General features: G+C 40.2%; 1 protein-coding gene across 4 annotated transcripts in view; it reads left to right on the plus strand.

Annotated features, from left to right (window-relative positions):
- lpp (LIM domain containing preferred translocation partner in lipoma) overlaps nucleotides 1–22766 on the plus strand; it is a 179246-nt gene that overhangs the window by 75691 nt on the left and 80789 nt on the right. For all 4 annotated transcript variants that reach the window (XM_025902823.1, XM_005451220.4, XM_005451219.4 and 1 more), the window contains 2 exons: nucleotides 9923–10026; nucleotides 16391–16513. In XM_025902823.1, coding sequence (XP_025758608.1) covers nucleotides 9923–10026; nucleotides 16391–16513 — 227 coding nt within the window. The remainder of the gene's footprint in view (nucleotides 1–9922; nucleotides 10027–16390; nucleotides 16514–22766) is intronic.

Consider the following 22766-nt stretch of genomic DNA (forward strand, 5'->3'; position numbering starts at 1 on the left):
TTATTACAGTGTGTATTTCATGAGCCTATAACAGCCACTGATTTTTAGTGTAATCTTACAAGTATGAGACATTTCACTTCTCTAAATCGCACGGCTCGTCCTCAGCGTTTGTAGTATTGCTAAAACGGTTTTCTACATATCCTGTCTATTCTTTTACGGTTGTGTCTACATAATGTAAGGAAGTTTGACTGCTGAGTAAGATTTCGAAAACTGAACTTGCACATGGGAAATCTTGGCCTTCTAGTCATTCATAGTTTAGTTTTGGATTTTAGCAAATAACAGCAATAATAAACTTCATCATCTTTAAAAAAAAAAATTACATTTCCTTTGTATATGATGTCAAAAATTCAATCCAAAAAGGAGAAATTGAAGTTTTTAATTTAAATTTATTCTGGGCTAATGCTAAATGCAGGAGTGCTTTTATTTGTTCAATCAGACAGTCATTATTAGCTTTCCCCACACCTGGACTGCCATCTTGTTAGTCTGAGTCGCTGCTCAATAACTTCTATTAAAGTGTGGTGTGAGTGTTTCTTAAGTTTTATTCATATTGATATTTTAAAATACAAGGAAGTAACTGACATAAAGAAACAGACACATTCATCTTATAGCCCAGCATAATGTATGGTAAATGGACTGGTTCTTACATAGTGTTTTTCTACTCTGCTTGAACACCCAAAGTGCTTTATACTACAAGCCTCATTAACCCTTTCATACACACCCGTTCTCTCTATGCCTAAGAGCTTTCTATCGAACATTCACACTCGCGATGGAAGCATCGGAAGCAACTTGGGGTTCAGTATCTTGCCCGAAGATACTTTGGCATGGAGACTGGAGCAGCCAGGATTGAACCACCAACAGTCCCATTAGTTAGACGATCTGCTCTACCTCCTGAGCCACAGCCACCTCTGAGCTTACACCAGTGGGTATTTCCGGGCGGGGCATCCGAGTACTAACCAGACCCGACCCTACTTAACTTCTGAGGTCAGAGGAGATCGATTGTGCTCGAGGTGCTTTGAAAGACGATGATATTGATGCCAAGTTGCCATAAGCATTTAGGCGTTTCTGCACTCATCATTAACGATCCCAAATATCTGCATTACCTGTGAACAATCAGCTGATAGATTGGTCCAGGTGATTTGTTTCATCCAGCCTGTGTCTGGTTTGGGTGGCACCAGAAACAGCCAAGTTTCAGGTTTTAGGATCTTACGATATTCTTATTGCAGATGAGAGATGTGTTCATCATGTCCCGAGTCTCCTCTAAGCTTACGAGATGTTGAGAGCAGAAGGCCTCTAAATCAGTTGCTCAAAACACTTCAATTGGCATCTTTTGGACACAATGGAGCAGCAGCTCTGCACCAACAGTCTTCTTTTTCTTTTCCTGTTGGAGTGACCCCTTCCGTCCTACAATGAAAAACAATTTTCAGTTTGTTTGACTCCTATTCTTTTGGTCACTACCTAAAGGTCATACGCCCAGACTGTAGAGTCATTGGCAGCCTTCTGGCACAGCTCTTTCTTTCCTGTAGCTTTAACCCTGTGGTGACCCCAAATCCACAGTGTCTGCAAATCATTTGCCAAACATGGTGAGCTTTCGCTTTTAGATGCTGCCGTGTCTTTAGTTTTTGGAGCCAGAGCAGCTCCGTGAAACATTGACCGTCATCTATGTTTGAATCCAACAGCCTGCTGGGACTGGCAAAGATAAATACTGATACCAGAGTCGGTGCTCATTTTTAGTGATGAATGAAGCATTTCTCTGTGAAATGACTAAGCAGACCAAAGATAAAAAGGAGGAAAAAATAGCAGCTAATCTATTTTCTATTTTCATGGCATTTTCTCTGTTTTCTCACACTCGGTGTAGACTTCTTAATCAATTGTAATGGAAGCGTAGCTGTCTGCATATTATTACATGTTCAGTGTAGCTGCATGGTAATAGAGTTGTATGCATAACATAATTCCTACTAATATAACACTTCTTAAATATATTCCTAATGCTCGAGAACAAACGTTTTATTCTCCAAGCTCGTTGGTGATTCATTATGTGCCGCTTTTTGTATGAGTACTCCGTCGATGATATGATTTGATGTGGCATTTCCTTTGATTCACTATGAGCACATGACATTCTGATCAGTATTTGGAGAGAGCACTCAGCTCCTCCAGTTGCTGTGTTAGATTAACTTCTTGTATTGGTGCTTTAAACATCTCCTTAAATGATTAAAGATGTTTCCGAACAGCTCAGCGACTCAAACTTCTTAGGACACCTAAGAAGTTACATTAAACATCCATTAAGTTTAATTACGCTTAAATTTGATTTTAATATTTACAGTCTTCAGCTCTACTTGTTGGCTTTAGAAAAGCCTCCTTACGAATGTGTCATTTTATCGGATCACAAAGCCATGTGTTATAAGTTAAAGTTGACGACACGACTCGTCGCACACAAGAACCGGCTCGTCTGCGGGCTTACAGCCGATTGTCTCTGTGAAAAGGTTTCATGTTATGAAACTGGCAGAGTTTACACAGCGGTGGCTTTCTGCTGTGACATTTGACTCGCTTCATTTACTCGCTCACCACTTTGTTTAGAAGAAACGACAGCAAAGCTCCCCTCTGCACCTTTGATGAATCACACTTTCGCTCATCACAAAACGCTGCTAACAACACATCTTAAGACACTAATTGTTCAGCCCATTTATCGTTTCAAGCGTTCACCTTTCCTCAGTATTTGTTTCTTTGCTTTTGTGCGAAAACATAATCCGCCTATTGTTCCTGATCGCAGTTTTTTCCTCCTGTGGGATTTCTCCGTAGAATAGCAGAAGCCAATTTTGGTCTGCTCCTTTTACACTTAAAACAAGTACATCTCCAAAGACTTCAAATCCCTCCCTTGCATCTCTAAACCAAATGAAGTCGTAAATCACTCTTCTATACATATCATGCTAATTAGGAACAGGGCTCAGCTGCTCTTCACCAGCGGAAGATGGAATAAAACGAGTCCATAATTATGTCAAAACAATGTGCTCTCAACCTCTTCCACAGCACATTTGGAGTGGGTATGTGGAGATAAAACATGTGGACTTGAAACACTTTTTGTCCATTTTGTCTGAGAGGGATTATGTATTTGCTGCTCAATAAAACAAAGCGTTTTTCCTGACTTCCCTTTATTTGGAATATTGGTTATTTCCCGTTTGTACAGATGTAAAAGACTGATTTTAGAGGATGGGTATTGTTAACGTTCTTGAACTTTGGCCACCATGTGTGGACCGACACTGGATCACTGTCCTGCCCTTATTTAGGCTCAGTGCAGCATGTGTAAATGCTAACAGACAGCAGAGGCTCAAGCTTTCAGCAATAAATCAAGTTCATATTGTGGGAGAGGATTTATGTGCTGCACGCCCAAATCGCTCTTTCCCTGTATTTTAGGTTTCCTCAGTTTGTGCTCTTTCTGCTGCAGACTGTTCTGTTTGCAGAAATGTGGGCTATGTTATGCGAAAGGCAGTTATATTCTTTGCCAGGCTTTGTCCTAAGTCCTTAGAGGCCAGATGGCCACCGCTTACACACGTGTAACTCTGATAATGTTGTACATATGTAAATCTGAAAACATATGCTCAACCTTCAGTACAATCTTCCTGCCCCCACAGAAGTGACTAATCCTTAGTCCAGATCAGAAGTACTACAACAAACTCATTTACAACCTGCAAAGATTTTTTTTATTCCTCTGCTGAAATCTCTTATCTGTAGCACTTTTAACAAGAGCAGTCTGAGACTTCACACCTCCACCACTGCTGATAATTCCCTCCACAATATGCATGAATGGAGTCTCTGAAACTAGAACGAGAACTGTATCAGTTCTGTTTTTCTGTAATATTTTCTTGAGAAAACTGAGATGATTTCTCCAGTTTTTCATTGTTTTTGAAGATATAATCATTTTTTGTCATCGTGAACTATACTTTAAAATAAAACATCTATCTCTGGGGAAATTTTCATGACACTTGACTAGTTTATCATGCAACTCATATACTGAAATCTTTCCATCCATCCATCCATCCGTTTTCTGACACTTACCTGTATTCAAGTCACAGTTTAAGCAGAGACACCTGGACTCGTCTCTCTGTGATCCAAGTCTTAAAGGGGATCCCGAGGCCTTACTAGGCCAGTCAAAATATGTCATCTCTCCTTGTGTCTTGGTTCTGTCCTGCAGTTTCCTACCAGCAGAACAGAAACACAAAAATTCACCCAAGCATTCAAGCCAGGTGCATGAACCACCTCAGCTAGCTCCTTTCGAGCAGAGGCTGAGCCCAGACACCCTTCAGTGGAAGCTAGTTTCCGCGGCTTTCCTCCTCAGCACCCCCAGCTCACGGCCATATGTGAGGCATCCATTTAGATCGACTGACTGGTAAAACGATAACTTCTTCTTTATGCCCTTACAACAACAGACCAGTACAGCGTCCACATCCCGGCAGAAGATCCACCAATTCACCTCTCAATCTGTCGCTCCAGCCTCCCCCAATGTGGTGAACAAGACCCTCAAAATTTATAACTCCTCCATCCGAGGCACAGAAGCCCCTCTAAACTACATAATTTAGAGAAACTGATTCAAATCCACGCAGAGGGGATAATAAAATACACCATACTAAAGAGCAGTCGCACGCATACATTCAAGAATGAGTCGCTCAGAATTATCAGTATTTGAAGTGTTAATAAATGTATCACTTAGTTAAAAACAAAAGTTAAATACAAGTCCCTCAGCGTCACAGCTGGATCCATCCGCACCCCTTTGTCACCCCCTTAACAATACTCAGGGTTCCCAATAACCAATTACACCTCTTACGGCCTCTCAAATAACTTTAATCACTGATTAGGATTCCTTGTTCACAAAGCGGCTACTTAAAAGTAATTGCTCAATAAAGAGAGGGGAAGTTGTCGTATTAAGTAGGTGTTCCTGCTGCTTCTCTCATTAGTGCGCACTTGGAGCTTTCATCTCCCTATTGTCACAAATGGAGTCAGCTTCATTCACAGCACAGGAGCCGTTCTCGCTCTGTCTGCTTCACACTGCTTAAAAGCCTAACGGCATTAGCACAGCTCAGAGCAGCAGAACAGCGAGTGCTAAAACCCGTGTTGTCGGTTTTTTTGTTTATTATTAGAAATAGAAAGATTGTTTCCCATGGCTGACACCAATGGGACAAAGTTTCTGTGGACAAAGATGTTTTGGATTCGTCATTTCAGGAAGCAAAGACCCAAGATTTGATTTGTAGCGTTGGGACGTCCAGGTTCAAGTTTAAAAAGTTCTTTTTTCACATATTATGTTGCTGTTTAGATGCAGGTGAGAGGGATTCTTTCTGATGAGGAAGACACGAAGATTTGACTGTGTGTATGTGTGTGTGTGGTTGAAAAGAAAGAGAAGTGAAAAATTTTAAAAATATTTCTGTTTGCACTGCAAATGGTGTTTTTAGTATGTAGATTTCTGGGTAAGATTTTCCCCATTTTGCAATATTTAAAACAACCACTGTGCACTAATATAGAATCAAAATGAATATTACAATAGCCTGCTTCAGTGTTTTTGCCCACACTCTTATGTTCTCCCTTTCAGCCCGGTCTGCCTACAGAAACTGCGGTTTACTTTTTTATAATATTCATCCAGTTTTCCACCTCTCGCTCTAATATTGACTCAGAGGCAGGAACTGAGTCCAGGAACCAAAACTGGAACTATGTCCTACAGGTCGTAGAAATATAAGTTAAGTTCCTTGTTTGAAGGGTTCTTGAGGTTGTACTGGAAGACTTGACACCAAGCCTACAGTTTACTGTCATTCATCTACCAAGATTATGCCAAAAGGAAGGAAAAAGAAGAACCCGTTAAATTTCTTCGGACTTAATTTGTGCATTGGTGGTTGCCCTCTCTGAGTACCCCTGTACTTTATTCCTGTTATTTTTACAGTAATGCAGTTAGAATGATATGCTATGTATTTTAAACATGCTAAATGTGAATAGCACTTTGAACACGAGGCAAGCACGAAGGAATAATGATGAAGGGTATTAATATTAAGATAATAAAAGCATCAAATTGACTATTAAAGGTAGCCTTAATAGTTTTTTTTGCACACAGTGCTGTTGAACAATGATGCTAAGGGTGGATCTAAACAAAGAGAAGCTATCGTCATCATATCCATGTGATGAGCAACAACATTTAGACTAATGTGGGAAATCTACGTTGTAACTTGGGACCTATTGGGAAACCCATTTAGCGCTACTCATAGCCTTTTATATAACCTGATGTGCACCTCCCAAGAAACATGATTACACGTCAAGCCTGTGAAGACTGAATTGTGTAGGCCACGGCGCCATGGCACAGGGTTAAAGGGGTTAAAAGTAGATTTCCAGCAGAAGTCTTAGGCCTCAATCACACAAACCTAGAGACCGCTCTGCAACCATCTAGCAACCACTGGTCACTAGACTGGTTGTCGACTGCTTGCTGGAAGTTGCTGATGGTCGCAAAGACGTTCCTGAACCGAAAACCTCCTTGTGTCTGCTTTGGTTGCTAGCAGATTACCACAGTGGCAAAGACAGCTTGTCTGTAAACACTTGTAATTACTAGCTCGGGGAAGTTAAACTTTTTTTTTGTTGTAAACTTTAGAAATTATGTTGGTTTACATATATATAGTATGGCTTCTAGTTGAAACCAATAAAGTCAGGAGTGTTTGAATGGCAGTGAAGATCTTCTGGTCACAGGTGTGTTGTATTTTCAAAGTGAGATCACTCCTCTTATAAAAGAATGTTCACTTATGGAAGTGAGGGATAACATTACATGCCACTTAATTCGAAAGGCTTCTTCTTAAAGCTTAAACGCCGTTTGTTTCTGACCCTGAATCAGCTGCAAACATCTCCAAGGCTGAGTGCATTTTTTTTATGAGAGAGAATGGTTTTCCTTGAAAAGACTACTGGGGGTACAAACAGTGCATGCAAAGGTTTTTTTTTTTTAATTTAACATTAGCACACTAATGCGATTCACTTCTAAATGACTGGTGCGATGACGGATGGGAGAAAAGAAATTGGGTCAAGAGGGGAAATGGTCAGAAACATCCTTTGAGCAAAGATGCCTAATGACCCCCGTTCCTCCTCCAAGTCTTGCTTTCCACTGTTCCACGCACAAAGCTATAAAACCTTTTCAATAAAACATGCTTCTCTGAAACATTTACAACTCGTGTTTCCTGAATCGATGAATCCAAAACATCTTTGATGTTTGAGAGAAACGTACATGCAACTTAATGATTTAATTCTCTGTAAGCCACAAGTTACAAGTGACTTATATTCGGGTAAAAAGGATCCGTGGTGGAGCGAGAGGGGAGGGCGGGCCGGGCCCGAGCCTTGTTGTCGAGCAGCATATTTTATTTTCTCTCCCAGAGGTTTAGAGGAGCTGTTACACTCTGGAGTTTTAGTGGAGGTCACAAGGTTATTATATAAACAATTCACATGGAGGGCCTCAAGTACCCAGAGGGAATGTTTAATGCAATGCTCACAATTTCATGAACGTAGTAATGCTCAAGACGCAGAAGTGTCCAATTTTAACCATGCTGCATTATCCCTCTGTCTTCGCTTCCTTTTTTTCCCCCTCTTTCTGCTGTTTTGTTGAGGCAACTGAAAACCACGCTTAATTAATTTGGTCAGCTGCCTTGGATAAACTACACTGATGACATCAATTAGATTCTAATGAAAACAGATAAAAGCCATGGAATGCAAATGGAATTTCTGAACAGGACTCATCAAAGTCTTAGCATTGGAACAAATTCCCATTACGTCTCATAAAAGCCTTTAATTTGCAAAGCTCATGTCTGGTTTGGTACTTAGAAGTACATGGTCAAATGATTCAGTCTTAAGTCCTGTGCCGAGAGAAGCCAAATCAGAATTTAATTTGGCACGTAACTCCTTATCCTGTCTGAAACATGTGGCGGGATGCAATCCTTGGATTAGCGTGCACTTCAGAACTACAAATTTAGCTTGTTTCTCGTCGTCTGGCAAGGCAAACACCTAGTCTAACCCGTCTGTAACACAACATTTCAATTTCAATTTCAGGGAGAGATGGGGGAAAAAAGCCACGCTTGCTCCAGATTAGTACTTCTTAGTTAACCAAATTGCTGCAATTATGTGTGTCAGCCCGTTGACGTGGGATAGCGAGGCTGTACTTCTTTGTCTCATTCAGTCGCCGTCTCTCTCTTTTTTTTAAACTCTATGACCTCTTTCAAATGTTAGATTTGATTTTGGAGTTCAGGCAAATGATGATGACTTCTAATAATAAGTCTTCATCAGCTACTCTGCGACCGGCGTTTTGCACAGATGCTGGTTATAACAAACGTGCGCTCCGTTAAACAACTTGCTACATTATACTGCATCTTTCAGTCGGTTCAACACCTTAATGGCAAAATGTCATTCTGGCGTTTTAAGCTACTTAATTCATTATTCTGACTTATTTATACCCTGCTGAGTTGTTTTCAATTGAATTGCAAGTTAAACCGTTAATAATAAAAATAATCAAAATGCTGTCGCGCTGATCAAAAAATGTTCAGTTCAAATTAAAAACACCACACATTTGTGCACACGGCTCTCAAATGGCAGACATGTTTGCAAAAAGTGACGTGCAGATGCAAAGATTAATATCAGCATTCGTTTTGAGTGACAGTTTACTCGATTTTAGCTCCGTTAAGGTCTCCGCTGACTCCTCAGGGAGATGTCTGGCTCTTCAGTGGCTGCATGCTCCACTATTACCTCTCTTCGAGTGATGGATTCCTGGTATGAAGCCAGGTCTGCCTCGGTGCCTTTCGAAGGCAGGTTAAAAGACCAAATGTTAAACAGCGTTAGGTAGTGCAAGTTGGAGAAGTGGGAATAAAACTGATGGTGGACAGCATCTGTGAGCTACATCAGCCAATAATAGGTTATTTTGTTACATAAGCCCACTCCCAGTAACCTCTGGTATCAGTGGTGCTGACCACCTAGTTACTGAAATTCTGTTGTGTCATAACTAGACAGGTAACATTTATGGGTTAGCAACTTCCTGCTGTGCAGTGGGCAAAAGTAATACTGAGATCAGTGAGGTGGAAAACCAGAAGAAAGAGCTGAAAGGTGCTAAAATGCTCATTAGAAATAAAGGAAATTGCAGAATCCAGTGGTGTTTCTCATGATGGTGAAAAACAAAAGCAGTTTTTACACAACAGCCATTTTATTGATTCTTACTAATAAAAAATATGCATATATATTGATTGATAAAGCTCAAATCTAATGTTTGAGCATTTGATCCAGCTGACTTCTAACCTGCAGGTGCTTCGTAAAACTTCCTGTAAAATACTTAAACTTATTATTGTCATTGCACAGTCATGCTTTGTAGAGTAGTACAACGAAACTGAGGGACTGTCCCGCATCGGGGATAAAAGAAAGGCACGCAGTAATCATAACAAACAAGGTATATAGAGAATAAAATATGCAGAAAATACAAACTTAATGTTAAAACAGACGGTGATGCATTAATGCGCATTGTCTCAAAATGATGATTTGATGCACTTTTTAAAAATTTTCGGAACGACATACTTTATAAATCATGTTTGTGTCAACATGCTGGACGCTGCAGAGCCAGTCATGTATTTATGCGCTATAAGCAGGCTTACAGTGTAATCTACTTTTAACCTCGACCATGCAGAGCATCATGTGCACTATTTCTCCATAGATTTGTAACCTTTTCCCTTGTTTTCAGCACCTGTTGTGCTGGTTGTTGTAAATGCAACATCTTTTTTAATCATTTTATTTTTTTGCCCTGTGTTTTTTCAGCGGTGGACTGTGTGTGTTCTTTCACAATTGTGACAGTTTGTTTGTAAAAGGAAAAAAAAAGGGGAAGTATTTAATGAGCCGTTTTTGTTTTTCTTGGTGTGTGTGTGTGCGTGTGTCTCCATCCCAGCGGACTACCCTCCCCCTCCACCACCTGCCGAAGAGTCAACCGGCTTCCTGTCATCCCCTGGTTCCTTCCCTCCTCCACCGCTGGGGAACTCATACGATTATCAGGTGAGAGGAGCCGCTGTTCTATTAAATTTTCTTGGTTGTCAGTAACTCTCTAAGAGTCGGCACAGAAAGCAAAGACAGCCCCGAGCGCCGCACTGAGTTCATGTACCAAGTCCAGCAAAACTGTGTCCATTTGAGCTGCAGCCAACTGCAGAGACGTCCAGCTCCAGATGCTGCCTGGAGCCAGCCGCTCTCAACTCGTGGACCCACACACACACAGACACAAACATTTCCGAGGGCTCTGATGCAGGAAGGATGGAAGGCTGACACCTATTGGTGGAGCCCGGTCACTTTTCTGCGCTTTGCTGGTCATAATACCCACAGGCATTTGGCCCTCCTGGGATTTCTGGCCTCTGCAGCTCTGACTGACGCTCTCGGCGCTCGACCTCTGCTATGAAATCCTCCAAGTGCTTCACATTCCTTTGTTCGCTGCAAACAGGAAGAAAGAAAGTCTCCCTCTTCAAGCCCCTCATTTGATCTGACCAGTTTTCTATCCTAAATGAATGCTTCCTTTGTAAGCTTGGAGACAGAATGTTGCATAATTCAAATAAGTTATGCATTGCGTGTAAATTCACTGCTCTTCCCACACAAACTGTAAACACAGTAAGGATACAACTCGAAGCTTTAAAAAACCCTTAGGACTATCAGTATACGTGCATGCATGCTGTGCTATGACCTTAATGTAATCTAAAGCACTTTCAAAGTCATGCAGTTATTTTAAAAGGTGCAGACGACTGTTGGAGTTCTGAATTTCATGACTTTGTTGAACGTCAGGTTCAGCCAGCCAGCAGAGCTGCTCCCCTCTTACACTTTATGCAGAGCACAGAGACACATGAGCAGTGAGGAATGCAATAAGCACACAACAGAATTTACTTCTCTTCTTAGAAGTCTACAGAAACCTTAAACGCCCAAATACCCCTCAGTTTAATGAAAGCCGATGACTTTGGCCTTGTGCTTGCTGGGTGGGGCAGTTCGTACCTAAACTCCGGCAGCTGCTCAACAGTCAGTGTTGATCCTGTTCACTTTGTTACTGTTTAATAATGTTACACCTACACTTATGACCCAGCATCCTCTTGATTTGTACCTGGAGACAGGAATGCAGCACAAGTTTTTAAATTTTTAGCGTTAAATCTTGTGCGCTTTTCTGATGATCGTTGAAAAAGCTGAATTTAATCTACATCGCCACATCCAGAAACTTTGAATCATTTAAAAAATGTCTCCTTGGTGCTGGTATTTCTTATTAATCTTTTGGCTCACATTTATCGCTTATGCTTAGAAGACCTTTGTAGCAGTTTTATGCATTTCTAAGCAGTCAAAATTCTCTGGATGAAAAAGCTTTTAAAATAAATCTAACTGGGAATAATCTGCAATAAACCTTGTCTGCATGTGCTAAACGGTAACAGGTGAGCAAAGCGGTGAACACATGTCTGATGGAGACATGCATAGACTTTACAGGCAGCATGCTTGGAGGGTTTTCTGGACATCTAACAGTCAGCTTTACTGGTATCTACACATTTGTTAACTGTGAACAGATCTATAAATTTTCACTTGTGTCCATATGAACATGAGCAGGTTTTCCATGCTTTCACCTCCCTTCTTAATCAGCTATTAAAATATTCCAGTGGGATTTCAGTATAACTGGGAGATGAAATCCAGACTCCTACTATCATGCAAAAATGTATTTTTAAAACTTTACCTCAAATCAGAGACAGTAGAAAATGAAATCAATTTGCCAAGTTACAGTACAGTACAACGTTTCCACTTCCTGTAAGCATCTCTTCAATCAGATGGATTTGTTTGAAGGCAACATGTGGCACTTTGGCCTTTTCTGAACTTCTATCAAATATATCAAATCAAATATATATTGTTATGATGTCAAAAAGCCCTGTATGTTGGTAAAGCTCACAAACTAAAGGTGAGTGCCACATAGCTTCATGATAAAATGCCAAACCTTTCTCATATGTCCCCTTTTTCTCCATATTCTGTCTGGATCACATCTGTTAAAGGAAAATAATGATTTTAAAAATGTTGCAAACTTGAAGTAAAAATGTTCCCTGCATGTTCCAGTGCCAGGGATTTCAGTTTACCTCTGTCCATTCGTCCAGGGTCACTGACCCTTACGTAGACTTTGGCTTTAAACTCGTTCGGTTGGATCTGTCCGCTCCCGTGCCTCGGATTTTGATCATGCTCAAACGCGCGTAGATGTTTTTGAGAAAATGTTGATGAATCAGAAGTAAAGTCTGTATAAATTGAGCAGAATTGGTTACCTGTTAACTCCAGTGGAAGTTGTCTGGTCCGTGAGCCAAAATAAAGCTGATAGCTTCCAGGTTTGCATCTGTGCCGTGCATCCCGCTGCACATGTGCATTATGTTTGCGAGTTCCCACTGAACCCGTGGACTTGAAGTGATAATGTCACATAAACACACAGACCTTTGAAGGTGCTGGGAAGGTTTTAGAAGTGGGAAACCTGCATGGATTTGAAATGCACCATAAAAAAAAAGGAAACTGGGCCGTAAACTGGCTTCTAGCTCAGCGTACGTCCCTTAATCATAATAGAGCTCTTTGGTGTTTTTACATGTATTCCCATGTATTACCACTGGGGCCTTTAGGTGACAGGAACTAAAACAGACAGAGGCTGGACTGATGGGACTGCATCATTTGTGGTCTGTATATGATAAATAAAGGGTTTCTTTTGAATTGTAAATCATGCAGACATGTGCGAGAAAAACCCCAGAATATAAATATAACATATAAATTTGCATGATATGGGCCCTTTAACTCAGACTGCTTTGTTCCCGTAGGTTAAAAATGCAAATCTAATAAGAGTATAAATATTATTGTTTTCCTTCGTGTGTGAACACCTCAGCTTTTGGAGATCGGTGGTTTTGTCAGGACAGCTGTGAAGTGTAACACATTAGCTGAACAGGATGATGGTTATAATCATGAGCATTAATTTAGTTCCCTTTTTGCTGCTGTAATTTTTGCCACTGTTCTTAATTTTTCTTGTGTGGAGAGATGAAGGAAAAGATTTTCAAGGCCTGAAATTACATAAGAAATTCCGTCCCTCAATTAGTTTTAAAAGTGCTTTCCTGTATTCATCTCGAACTTTTCTTTTCCTATCACACCGACTGCAGAGTCTTTCTGGCCTGCAGTTTAATTCCTTAAAACACCACGGGTATCTTAATTATGTGTCCTGCAGCCAGAGCAGAAGAGAACGCTGTTCAGAAAAAAAGGAAAGATATCAATCAAAAATGTCTGTCTTTTTCTCCAGGCCTTAGTGGAGAAATTCTACATAGTGAATGAATAAATCAGCGATTTAATGGTATTTTACTTAAAAGAAGCAGAAATATGCTCTTGTCTTTATCCCCCTGGCAGAGGGAGATGTCTGGATTATGACACGTAAAAGCCGAGACCTTTAGCGGGAGAGAGAAAAACAAACCTCTCATCCTGGCTGCAGTTCACATTACGAAGCCCTACACGGCAAATTCCTCCGCAACACAAAGTCTACGATGTTTCCTTTCATCCTCCTCGTTATCACCGTTAAACAAGTTTGCCCGTTTTTTCTTTTGTTGATTTGAGACAAGCCATTAGTGTTTTGCTTTGTTTACTCCCGCTCATGATTGCCTTAGATGTTTTTAAGCAGCAGCTCTGCGCCAAATGGAGGCAAGCCCTGCCTGTAATAGATTGTGACAGGTAATCCAAACACATAACATTAGAATAAGAAGCAGTCACTGATCCAGCCAACTCAAAAAGCCCCCACAGGCAATTGCAAGAAGTCTTCTTGCAGTTGCAGCATAGTTCAGAAGACTAAAAATACATCTGTCGTTCCATGGAGAAATTCCCGGGAATTTTGTAGAAAACCGGGTGCCACTATCGGTCAGATCGCTTTAACTACTTTCCAGATTTCTGCGCATCACTTTTGTTTTTCCTTTTGATTAAATAGTTTGTGTCTTTTCATATGTCGAGGTTGCATTTTTCTCTGAAGCGAAACAGAAAAAATCCGGATGAATAAATCAGTGACTGCCGCTGCAGTGATCCTGTTACTGATGCTTTCAAGCTTCCTCTGATAATAACAGAGTTAAATAAAAATCACAGCAATTCTTAGCATCCTCTGCAGAATACATTCAAAGTGTGGATTAAAAAAAGTTTGACTTTGATTTTAAAGAATTGACCTTTCTGTGTGAAATAGTGCTGGATGAGATTGTGATGAATAATGTATGAAGAATGAGATACTGTAAATCCAAGAGCAGTAAAAAGCAGGTGAATAGTGCACCGTGTTATGAAAGTTGTCTTTCATACAATGCATCGTTTCTTTCTCACTGAGAGAAGTCTCTGCTATTGATGTGTGGCTTTCAAAAGGATTGTCTGAGGTCAAGGTGAAACATGAACTTGTAATGCAAAGTTTAAGAAGTGCGGAGAGAAAAAAGCAGGAGAGAATATTTCTGAGCAGCACAGAGCTAGAAATATTCATCGCCGGTGGCATCTGGTGACAGTAACTTAACCCTGTGAACCCGGGCTGTACCTGTTACAACGTGACCCACACCCAAGGTGAGTGTTGCTGTGACCAAGATGCATGGATTAGAAATGCACAGATTGCAATTTTCTTGGGCAACTCCACTTTAAGTGTGCCGATCCCGATTTTTGCCAGTTATGGTTTTCTACCAAATAATTATAATAATGAGAATCCTAACAATAACAATTTACAGCTTAAAACGCTAAAAAAAATGATAAAAAACAATTATTAAACTTTAAGTTACAAGATCTGACTCAGGAACTGAAAATAAAAGGTTTCCCCTGCTGAAAACGCGTACAAATCACAAACTCAAAATTGGTCGCTGTACACCTCCCCACCTTTACCTGACAGATTTTATTTGACCTCACCAAACAAAGGCTGGTACAAAACTAATGCCAGGTACTTCATCATTTACAGTACAGTGGTCCCTCGTTTATCGCGGGAGTTATGTTCTAAAAATAACCCACGATAAGTGAAATCCGCGAAGTAGCCAACTTTTATTTATTTTTTACAATTATTATAGATGTTTTAAGGCTGTAAAACCCCTCACTACACACTTTAAGACTTTTCTCAGACAGGCATGAACATTTTCACACTTTCTTTCTTGTTTAAACTCTCTCAAAGTTCAAACCTTGTAGAAAAACAAGTCCAGTATTATAGAATGAAACTAAAGGCGCCTGCAGGTGATGACGTTTCATCGACGTTGTGTTTGTTGGGGGGAAAACTTACAAACATACAGTACAGCACTTCAGAGTCACACTGCTAGCGATCGAAGATTTATGTAAATTTGACAAGCTGAACGCATTCTGTGCTATACAGGAGACACGGCACAAGATTGATTGACAATGGTCTGCGGCCAATCAGGACGCAGAACACAATGCGCTGTAAAAAAAAAAAAGCATGCAAAATTGCACAAAAAAAATCAGTGAAACAGCAAGGCTGCGAAAGGTGAGCTGCGATATAGCGAGGGACCACTGTATGTTCATAACTTCACCAAATAAAAGGACATCAACCCGTTCCTCTACTGCTTTGATCCATTGCTAATACCGAGGCTGCTGGCTTGTGGCTGGCTCTGACCTCAGGATCGCTTTAGCTTTAGCCACTTTTCATTTGTTGGCTTCTTTAAAATGTCCATGTTAAGCTGGTGATTTAGGTTTGTTGACACAAACGTTTTCACTGTGGTCCTCTAATGGGGTTCAGGGTCAAGGCCAAGGAGTGGAAATCGACCAATTCTGGTCCCTGGCCGATCGGTTGGTGCATCTGTGGTAGATTTACCATTTGGACAAAGGAAAAAAAACAAACTGCCGCTGTGCGAGTATGAAACAGACTACGTGATGCTGATGTTTATATCTATATGCTGGTCTGATTGCATTTCTCTGCAGTCATGAATGATACTGTTGGAGCACTTAAATACTGAACAACAGTTACTTTACTAAAATGCAGGAAAGAGAGAAGACTTCAGGTCTGATCAGGCATTTACAGAACATATGACTACCAAGGAGACCAATCAGATTTGGTGTTGCTTCACTTCACTTTGATTTGTACTGACTATGGTGTAACTATAGTCTGGGTAGGCTGGAGAGTCACCATATTGCTAACACAAGGCTATAACGTGCATAAATCCATCCTTATGAAGCACGGTGGAGGCACCATTAGGCTCTGAAAGCGCTTCTCATGTTCGAGGAAATCTGCTCACAGATTTGGCAATTTTAGAAATTTTTTGAATAACATGTTTTTAATTTTAATGTAATGTAGAAGTTCAACTAGTGCATATATTTCAAATGAAAGCTACAACACAGTAGAGTGTGCAAACAGTGAAGGAGTCTGAACACTTTATCGTATGTCTTCTCACAGGTGAAAGGCCCAGAAAAGACGCTGGAAGAGAGGCGCTCCAGTCTGGACGCAGAGATCGACTCCCTCACCAGCATACTGGCAGACCTGGAGAGCAGCTCGCCCTACAAGCCTCGAAGCACACAAGTACGTAACCTACAAAATGTCATGCAGATGTGAGTTTAAGGCTGTGCTTTTCTTGGGCATTTACTGCAGGCCAAAGTTGAGAATGACTTTTACTGTTGCAGTTTATGCATGGACCTATAAGGAAACATTAGCCTTTTAATATTGTCAAATACATTTTACAGAAACTAAATGTAAGCAGAATTGATGCTTTTACTTATAATACTTAAAAACCTTAGTAGGACATGAAGCACGCTGTTATCAAATGCTTTTACTGACGTATGTGAGTGCAGCCACTGTTGGCATTCAATAACACTTATATTAACACAATAAATGGCACACTTATAGACCTGTAGCTGCTGCTCTGTGAAGTGTGCTAAAAAATGCAAATAATTAAAGTTTTTTAAACTGTTGAATGTTTCAAAATACGAATTAGGTTTCCACATGAAACAGACCCATATATGTTGCATCTTTAAAAAAAAAAAATGCAATAATGACAAAATGAGTCTTGACCTATATCATTAGTTGATATTAAACGATATTAACGGCAACTTCAAAAAGTCAAAGCCTTGGGCAGTTCACTAAATTGTTTGACACACAATGAATGTAGGACAAGCGGATAAAAAAACCTTAACCAATTGTGTTTGGCGTAGGAAGGCTCAGTGGGGCTTTGAACACATGCGGATCATTTCTCTAGTGACATATTCGAGCAAAAATGAAATACCTGAAAGGGCGTTCTCTGTGGGGGCCTCATACTCTGTGGATATGTGGCTAAAGCGGAGTTAAAACAAATCTTAAAGGTGTTGCTTTTTCTGTGGATTATTTATGGAATAGTTACCATATCTGCTTTGTTTCCTTGTACATTTATTCAAGTATTTATATGTAAGTCAATAATTTAAGACTGTGAATTATTGATGTGGGTATTCGTGGGGTCCGTATCTTCATACGAGATCTACATCTTTAAATCCACTGACCTTTGTGTGAGTTCAGGAAAAAATTCTTCAGCGACTTTAAAATGTAAAATGCTTCGGTTTTGGAAACTCACACGAGGCAAAGTTAGGTTTACAAGTAGTCTGAGAAACATGGTATTTTGGGGGACGTGTGCAATGTGAAAAAGCCAAACAAAGACTGAAGATTGCAAGTGTTGACGTCCTTTGGTTAGGTGACTCCTGGCTCTCTGGTTAGAGGGAGAGGGAAGGGTGTACTGCTCACAGAGTTAAAATTATTGCACCACACAGGGGAAACAAAGCGGACACGGAGAGAAAGGAAGTAAACGCTGCGGCTCTGAAATGATACGCTTTAACGGCAATAACTAAAACCTGACTTGATGATTTCTAGTATGCTTACTGTTGTGGTGAGCGAGTGTGTTCGTGGGTGCTGATGTGGGGAAACTGTAATAACATGAAATTATGTGCTCATAAAATATGGTGAACTGCTCTTTTGACAAATCAAATTGACATCTCAGCGTATGTTTTTTTCAGAACAGACAAGGTAAAAAGACAGAGGTTGATTCAGAGTCTGAGCAGATCGGGACGTCTGCAGGTCTCGTCTCTGTCAGTTTTCCGAGAACTCGTCTTTGCAGTACCGGACAAGAATCGTGTTTGATAATATTTTATGCTACGTTTCAGTTTTCACCCAGAGGTGGCACCGGTTTGAACCATTCTGCAAAATTAAATGCTAATGACTTTTTTCATTTAGTTCTTCGTCCGTTATGCAAAAAGCAAAATTTGCCGTTAGGATAAATAACTGCTGAAGCTCCACGAGTTAAGATATTGCAGAAGAGGACGGCATAAATAACAGAACCTTGTTTAAAGGTAAAATGAATAAAGTGATGAAAAATGAATGAAAACATGGCATTTTAAGGAGAAATCAAAATTTTTCTTTCCAGCTGATTTTTTTGGGGGCACGTTTTAAACATGTTGAGTCGATTTGTTGTTGTACATTAACACTCCATCACCTCATTTCTGATGATTCTATGACACAGTTTGATACGCGTGCATGCATATGTGTAAAGCAACCTGTCCAGCGTTGTACCCAGCTTCTCGCCCTAACTCGCCGCCTGACAGCTGGTATTACTTATTTTAGCTCCAGTTCCCCGTGACCTTGAATTGGATTGGTGGAAGAAGATGGATGGATGGAAATTTTTTGGTTAATTCTGGTAGACTGTTTTAAAGGAGTAGTTTGACATTTTGGTTTCTTTCAGTGTATTATAAGGCTGGCTAAACCCCTAAATTAAACCCCCTGCTGGTCCTAACCGTAAAATCTTGATAGCCTGTTTTTGCTGTTAACGCTTCTAAAGCTATAAAAACATCTTGAAAAAGAAGTAACGAGTACTATTTTAACTTTTCAACATCGATGGTCATTCTTTGCTGTATGTGACTGATGGTCCTCTCTTGCTGGTTTTAGGGTTAAACAGTTGATGTGGATTGACAGTGCTGTATTTTCGTAGTGTCACTGCCCCATCCCGTCCTCTTGTTGGTTGAAGTCACAGTGCTGAGGTTGACAACTTTTGTGGCAGAAATTCTGCACGTATTGCCCCCTCCATACCTTTCCATCTGGTCTGCGTGGCTTGTGCCAGTTGGCAGCTAGTTTTTCTATGAATTATTAAAGACCATCGATGCTTGTAGTTGTTTTCTGTTGTTGCATAAGTGACTCTGCTTTTTATTTTAAAGAACTTCATTTGCATTTCTGCCAGTCTGCAAGTCAGTTCAAATTTTATCGTTCCAGCTTGCGTTTCTTACAGCGGTTAGCGTGTTCTGGGTTCGAATCCACCGGCTTGCTGAAGCCTTTCTGTGTGGACTTTACCTATGTGGGTTCTCTCTGGGTTCTTGGGTTTTCTCCCACACTCCCACATTTTAGGTTAGGAATTTGACTGTAAATGATTATCTGTCTCTCTGATAGACTTAAAGGTGTACCGAGGCAGGGGTTGGACTACGTGATGGCACCCTTATCTCCCCTGAGGCAATCAGATGGATTGCCTGCAATTGCTTGAAATAAAAAATATATACATATATATGTATATGAAAATAATCAATTAAAAAAAGGGCATTTCTATACAGAGTTTATAGGGCTTATCAGTGGTTTTTATTAAAAACAATGACTACCTATGATATGTAACTAGAGCCCTTCCACCAACAGAGCTTGTGAATATGTAAGGAACAGGCATGAGTGACATCAGCCTTCTCATCTCATTGTTGCCACCCCCCAGTACCAAAAGAACAAAGTGTGAATCTCCATAGAGTCTCTTTCCATATTTGGGTGCCATTGCTGGCCTGTAAGCATCACAAAGGAGGCTGCTGAAGTTGCTGTTTTTACATAAATCTGCCTATTGGAGCTTTTAATCTATAAATCATTATTTGGGCTAATATTGTGGCATTAAAATAAAGTCACAAAATGAATCTTTCCACATTAAATACACCTCTGCCTTTGGGCCGATTAGAGATCTATTTCACCGAAATGACTGGTAAAAGTCATTTCACTGGTATATGAAAGTTGGCAACTTGATGTAAAATACTCAGATTTCCTGAAATGTGAAAGCAGACATTTTAACAGTGGAGTTAACAGTATAACTATTTTCTCTATTCTTCTGTGTAAAGCTGTACAGTATACAAGAGCTGACCTTCAGACTGCAACCCTACAATATACTGTTTATAGTCTACGTGCTGTTAGCTGTCAGTGTTACAAGGTCATGAATTTTAACAGTGTGGAGAACACAAAGCATCTGTGTTTCCTTTATTCTCTTTGTCTTTCTTATAAACACATAAGGATTTCTATTCATACTGACAATGCACGGGTGCCCACACGTACACGTGTAATAAAAGGAAGCACATCTTTGGGATGTGAAGCTTCTAGCTGCTGGCTTTTTTTTTTCCTAAATAAAATATATGATAAGTGCATACCTTTCCTGAAGAGAAAAACCGTGCAGCGTGTATTAACAGGGGTCTGAAAGCTTTTGTCAACATGACTTGAAAAATTGATGTGCGCCTGTACAGCTCTGTGACAGGCCAGCTTCCCAGTGTCGTACTAACTAATGTATGTCTGTCGTGTTGGTTCTACCTGTGAGGGTCAGATGTGATCTGCGTGTTTATTTTTATCATAATCTGCTGCGAGCTTTCGGGGTTATGGATGGGAAGCCACACCACCTGTGTCTCAGCAGAGCGCGCATACATTCTGTGACATGTATTAATAATGAAACGTTTCACGTCGGACGTTTTGCAGAGTTTTCTAACATCTCTCTGCTATCATGATGCCCTTTTGCGGTTGCCGTGTAAAAGATTTAGCTTTCTATTTGATTGTTTATTTTCCAGAGATACGAGCACTTTGCAGTGCACGCACACACGCACATATGCACCCACACACACACACACACACACACACACACTGAGTTACTTTCTACTCAGCTGATGCTGATTCTAGCTGATTAACTCAGGTTGACCTTTTCCCCTACCCAGCTGCTCCTGTCAGTCCATGCTCAGGCTCTTTCAATGCATTATGTACAACATAACACTGGTGTGTGTGAGTGTGTGTAATGGGCCAGGTTTCATACTCCAGCATCGGTACAACTGCTGCACAGTAATCTTCCACTTGTATAAGCAAAAGAGCAACGAGTGCTCTTGATTTAAGCTTTCTGTGCACAGGCAATCACACAGCCAGCACTCCAAAATCAATAGACCACCCTGCGCTCTGCCTTCAAGCTTCTAGGAGAGGACTCTTCCCTCCCGACGGTAAATTTGGAATCAGAGAGGGGACCTTATGTGTGCTCGCCTCCCAGATGAAATTGAAATGGACGTTGCTGCTCATTCATAAAAATCTAAGCAGCATTCCTGCAAACATTCAGCCGGCACTGATGCTTCACAGACATCAAAACAATTTTGTTTGCTTTAGTTGGTATTCTCTGTGGCATAACAGTGGGTAATGAAATGTGATCATTATATAATTCCCATTTGTTCTCTCTCCAGTTCCATCTTAGATGCCATTTGTTATTTGACACAGTTAACTAAGTTTGTGCTGCAGTTTGCTTGCTTTATCCTGTGACAGCAGAAATTAAGGAAACGCTGATAATAATGTTTTGGCCTTTATCGAGTTAGTGGTTTCTGTTATTTCTGGTGATGCCGCACTCAAATCAAAAGCATCTTAATGTTGTTAAAAGAGAATTTCTTTAATCTTCTTTCACTGGTTTGTTGCTTTAAAGGTCATTTTGTTTATTAGAAATCATTTCTGTTAACAGTGCACAGATTCACTGGCTTCACTTCTGTTTCTTCTTCACCTCTGAAAAATCAAAGCTGCAGCCAACAAAGTGATAAAATGAATATTTTTACTGTTTAAATATGATCAGTTTATACCTTTGCTATTCTTGCGGTGACGGGACAAAGTGTCTGCTGTCCAAAAATAGGTATGTACTGCAGTCAGACATCATGCAGTCGCTCGCGTAACACCAGCGTGCTGCTTTGTAGAACCAAACAGATGTCATTTTTTATTACTCAACAGGTTTTTGCCTTCCAGAGCTCTCTAACAAGGTTACAATCACTGACATAAAATCTATAGCAGCAAAGCATCCTTGTAAATGAATTTAATTTATCTTTACTCATAAGATTGGAGCCTTCCATGTAATATACTCATAATACAGACACACTGTCCTCTGTGGGTATGACTGTCAGGCTGTACATTAAGCTAAAAGAGGCTATGCTGTTCAAATTAATTTTTTGCATATACACGCTTCAAGCCATTTTTGCCATTTCCAAATGCAAGATTTCGCTTGTTGAGGTGGGCTCGACATTAATACTTTTACTTTCAGATAGCTGCTGTTTTCTTTTCATTATTTCCTGCTGTTTTTTTCTTTTTAAAGTTAAATATTTTAGCTTAAATTAGAAACGTGAAAATTAAAAATTTTGTTTTTCTTTTTTTTTCTCCTTGAAACACCTCATTGCTGAACTGCAATAGCTTCATGGTCCACTGAGGGACCACAGCCCACATTTTAAGAATCACTGTTCTAAGTGAAAAGTTCAGAGACATCTAAAACTGCCACAAATATATATCTAAAAGCAAATACGTAACAAAGAATAAAAGATGTTAAACTTTGAGGCCCAAGAGTCGTGTTGTCGTCTGACCTCCACTGTTTGAAACCACTAAAAGTATATAAAGATGGGCATCGCAGCATTCTAAAGCCAGTTCGTTAAATCCATTTCCACCTAGATATTCCACAAAGTGCACAGTGGAAGCGTTTAGGAACCACAACTGCTCATGAAGCTACAGAGCGAGGTTGCCATGTGCTGAGTCA

Source organism: Oreochromis niloticus, linkage group LG23, assembly GCF_001858045.2.
Source record: "Oreochromis niloticus isolate F11D_XX linkage group LG23, O_niloticus_UMD_NMBU, whole genome shotgun sequence".
In the NCBI taxonomy this organism is placed as follows: domain Eukaryota; kingdom Metazoa; phylum Chordata; class Actinopteri; order Cichliformes; family Cichlidae; genus Oreochromis; species Oreochromis niloticus.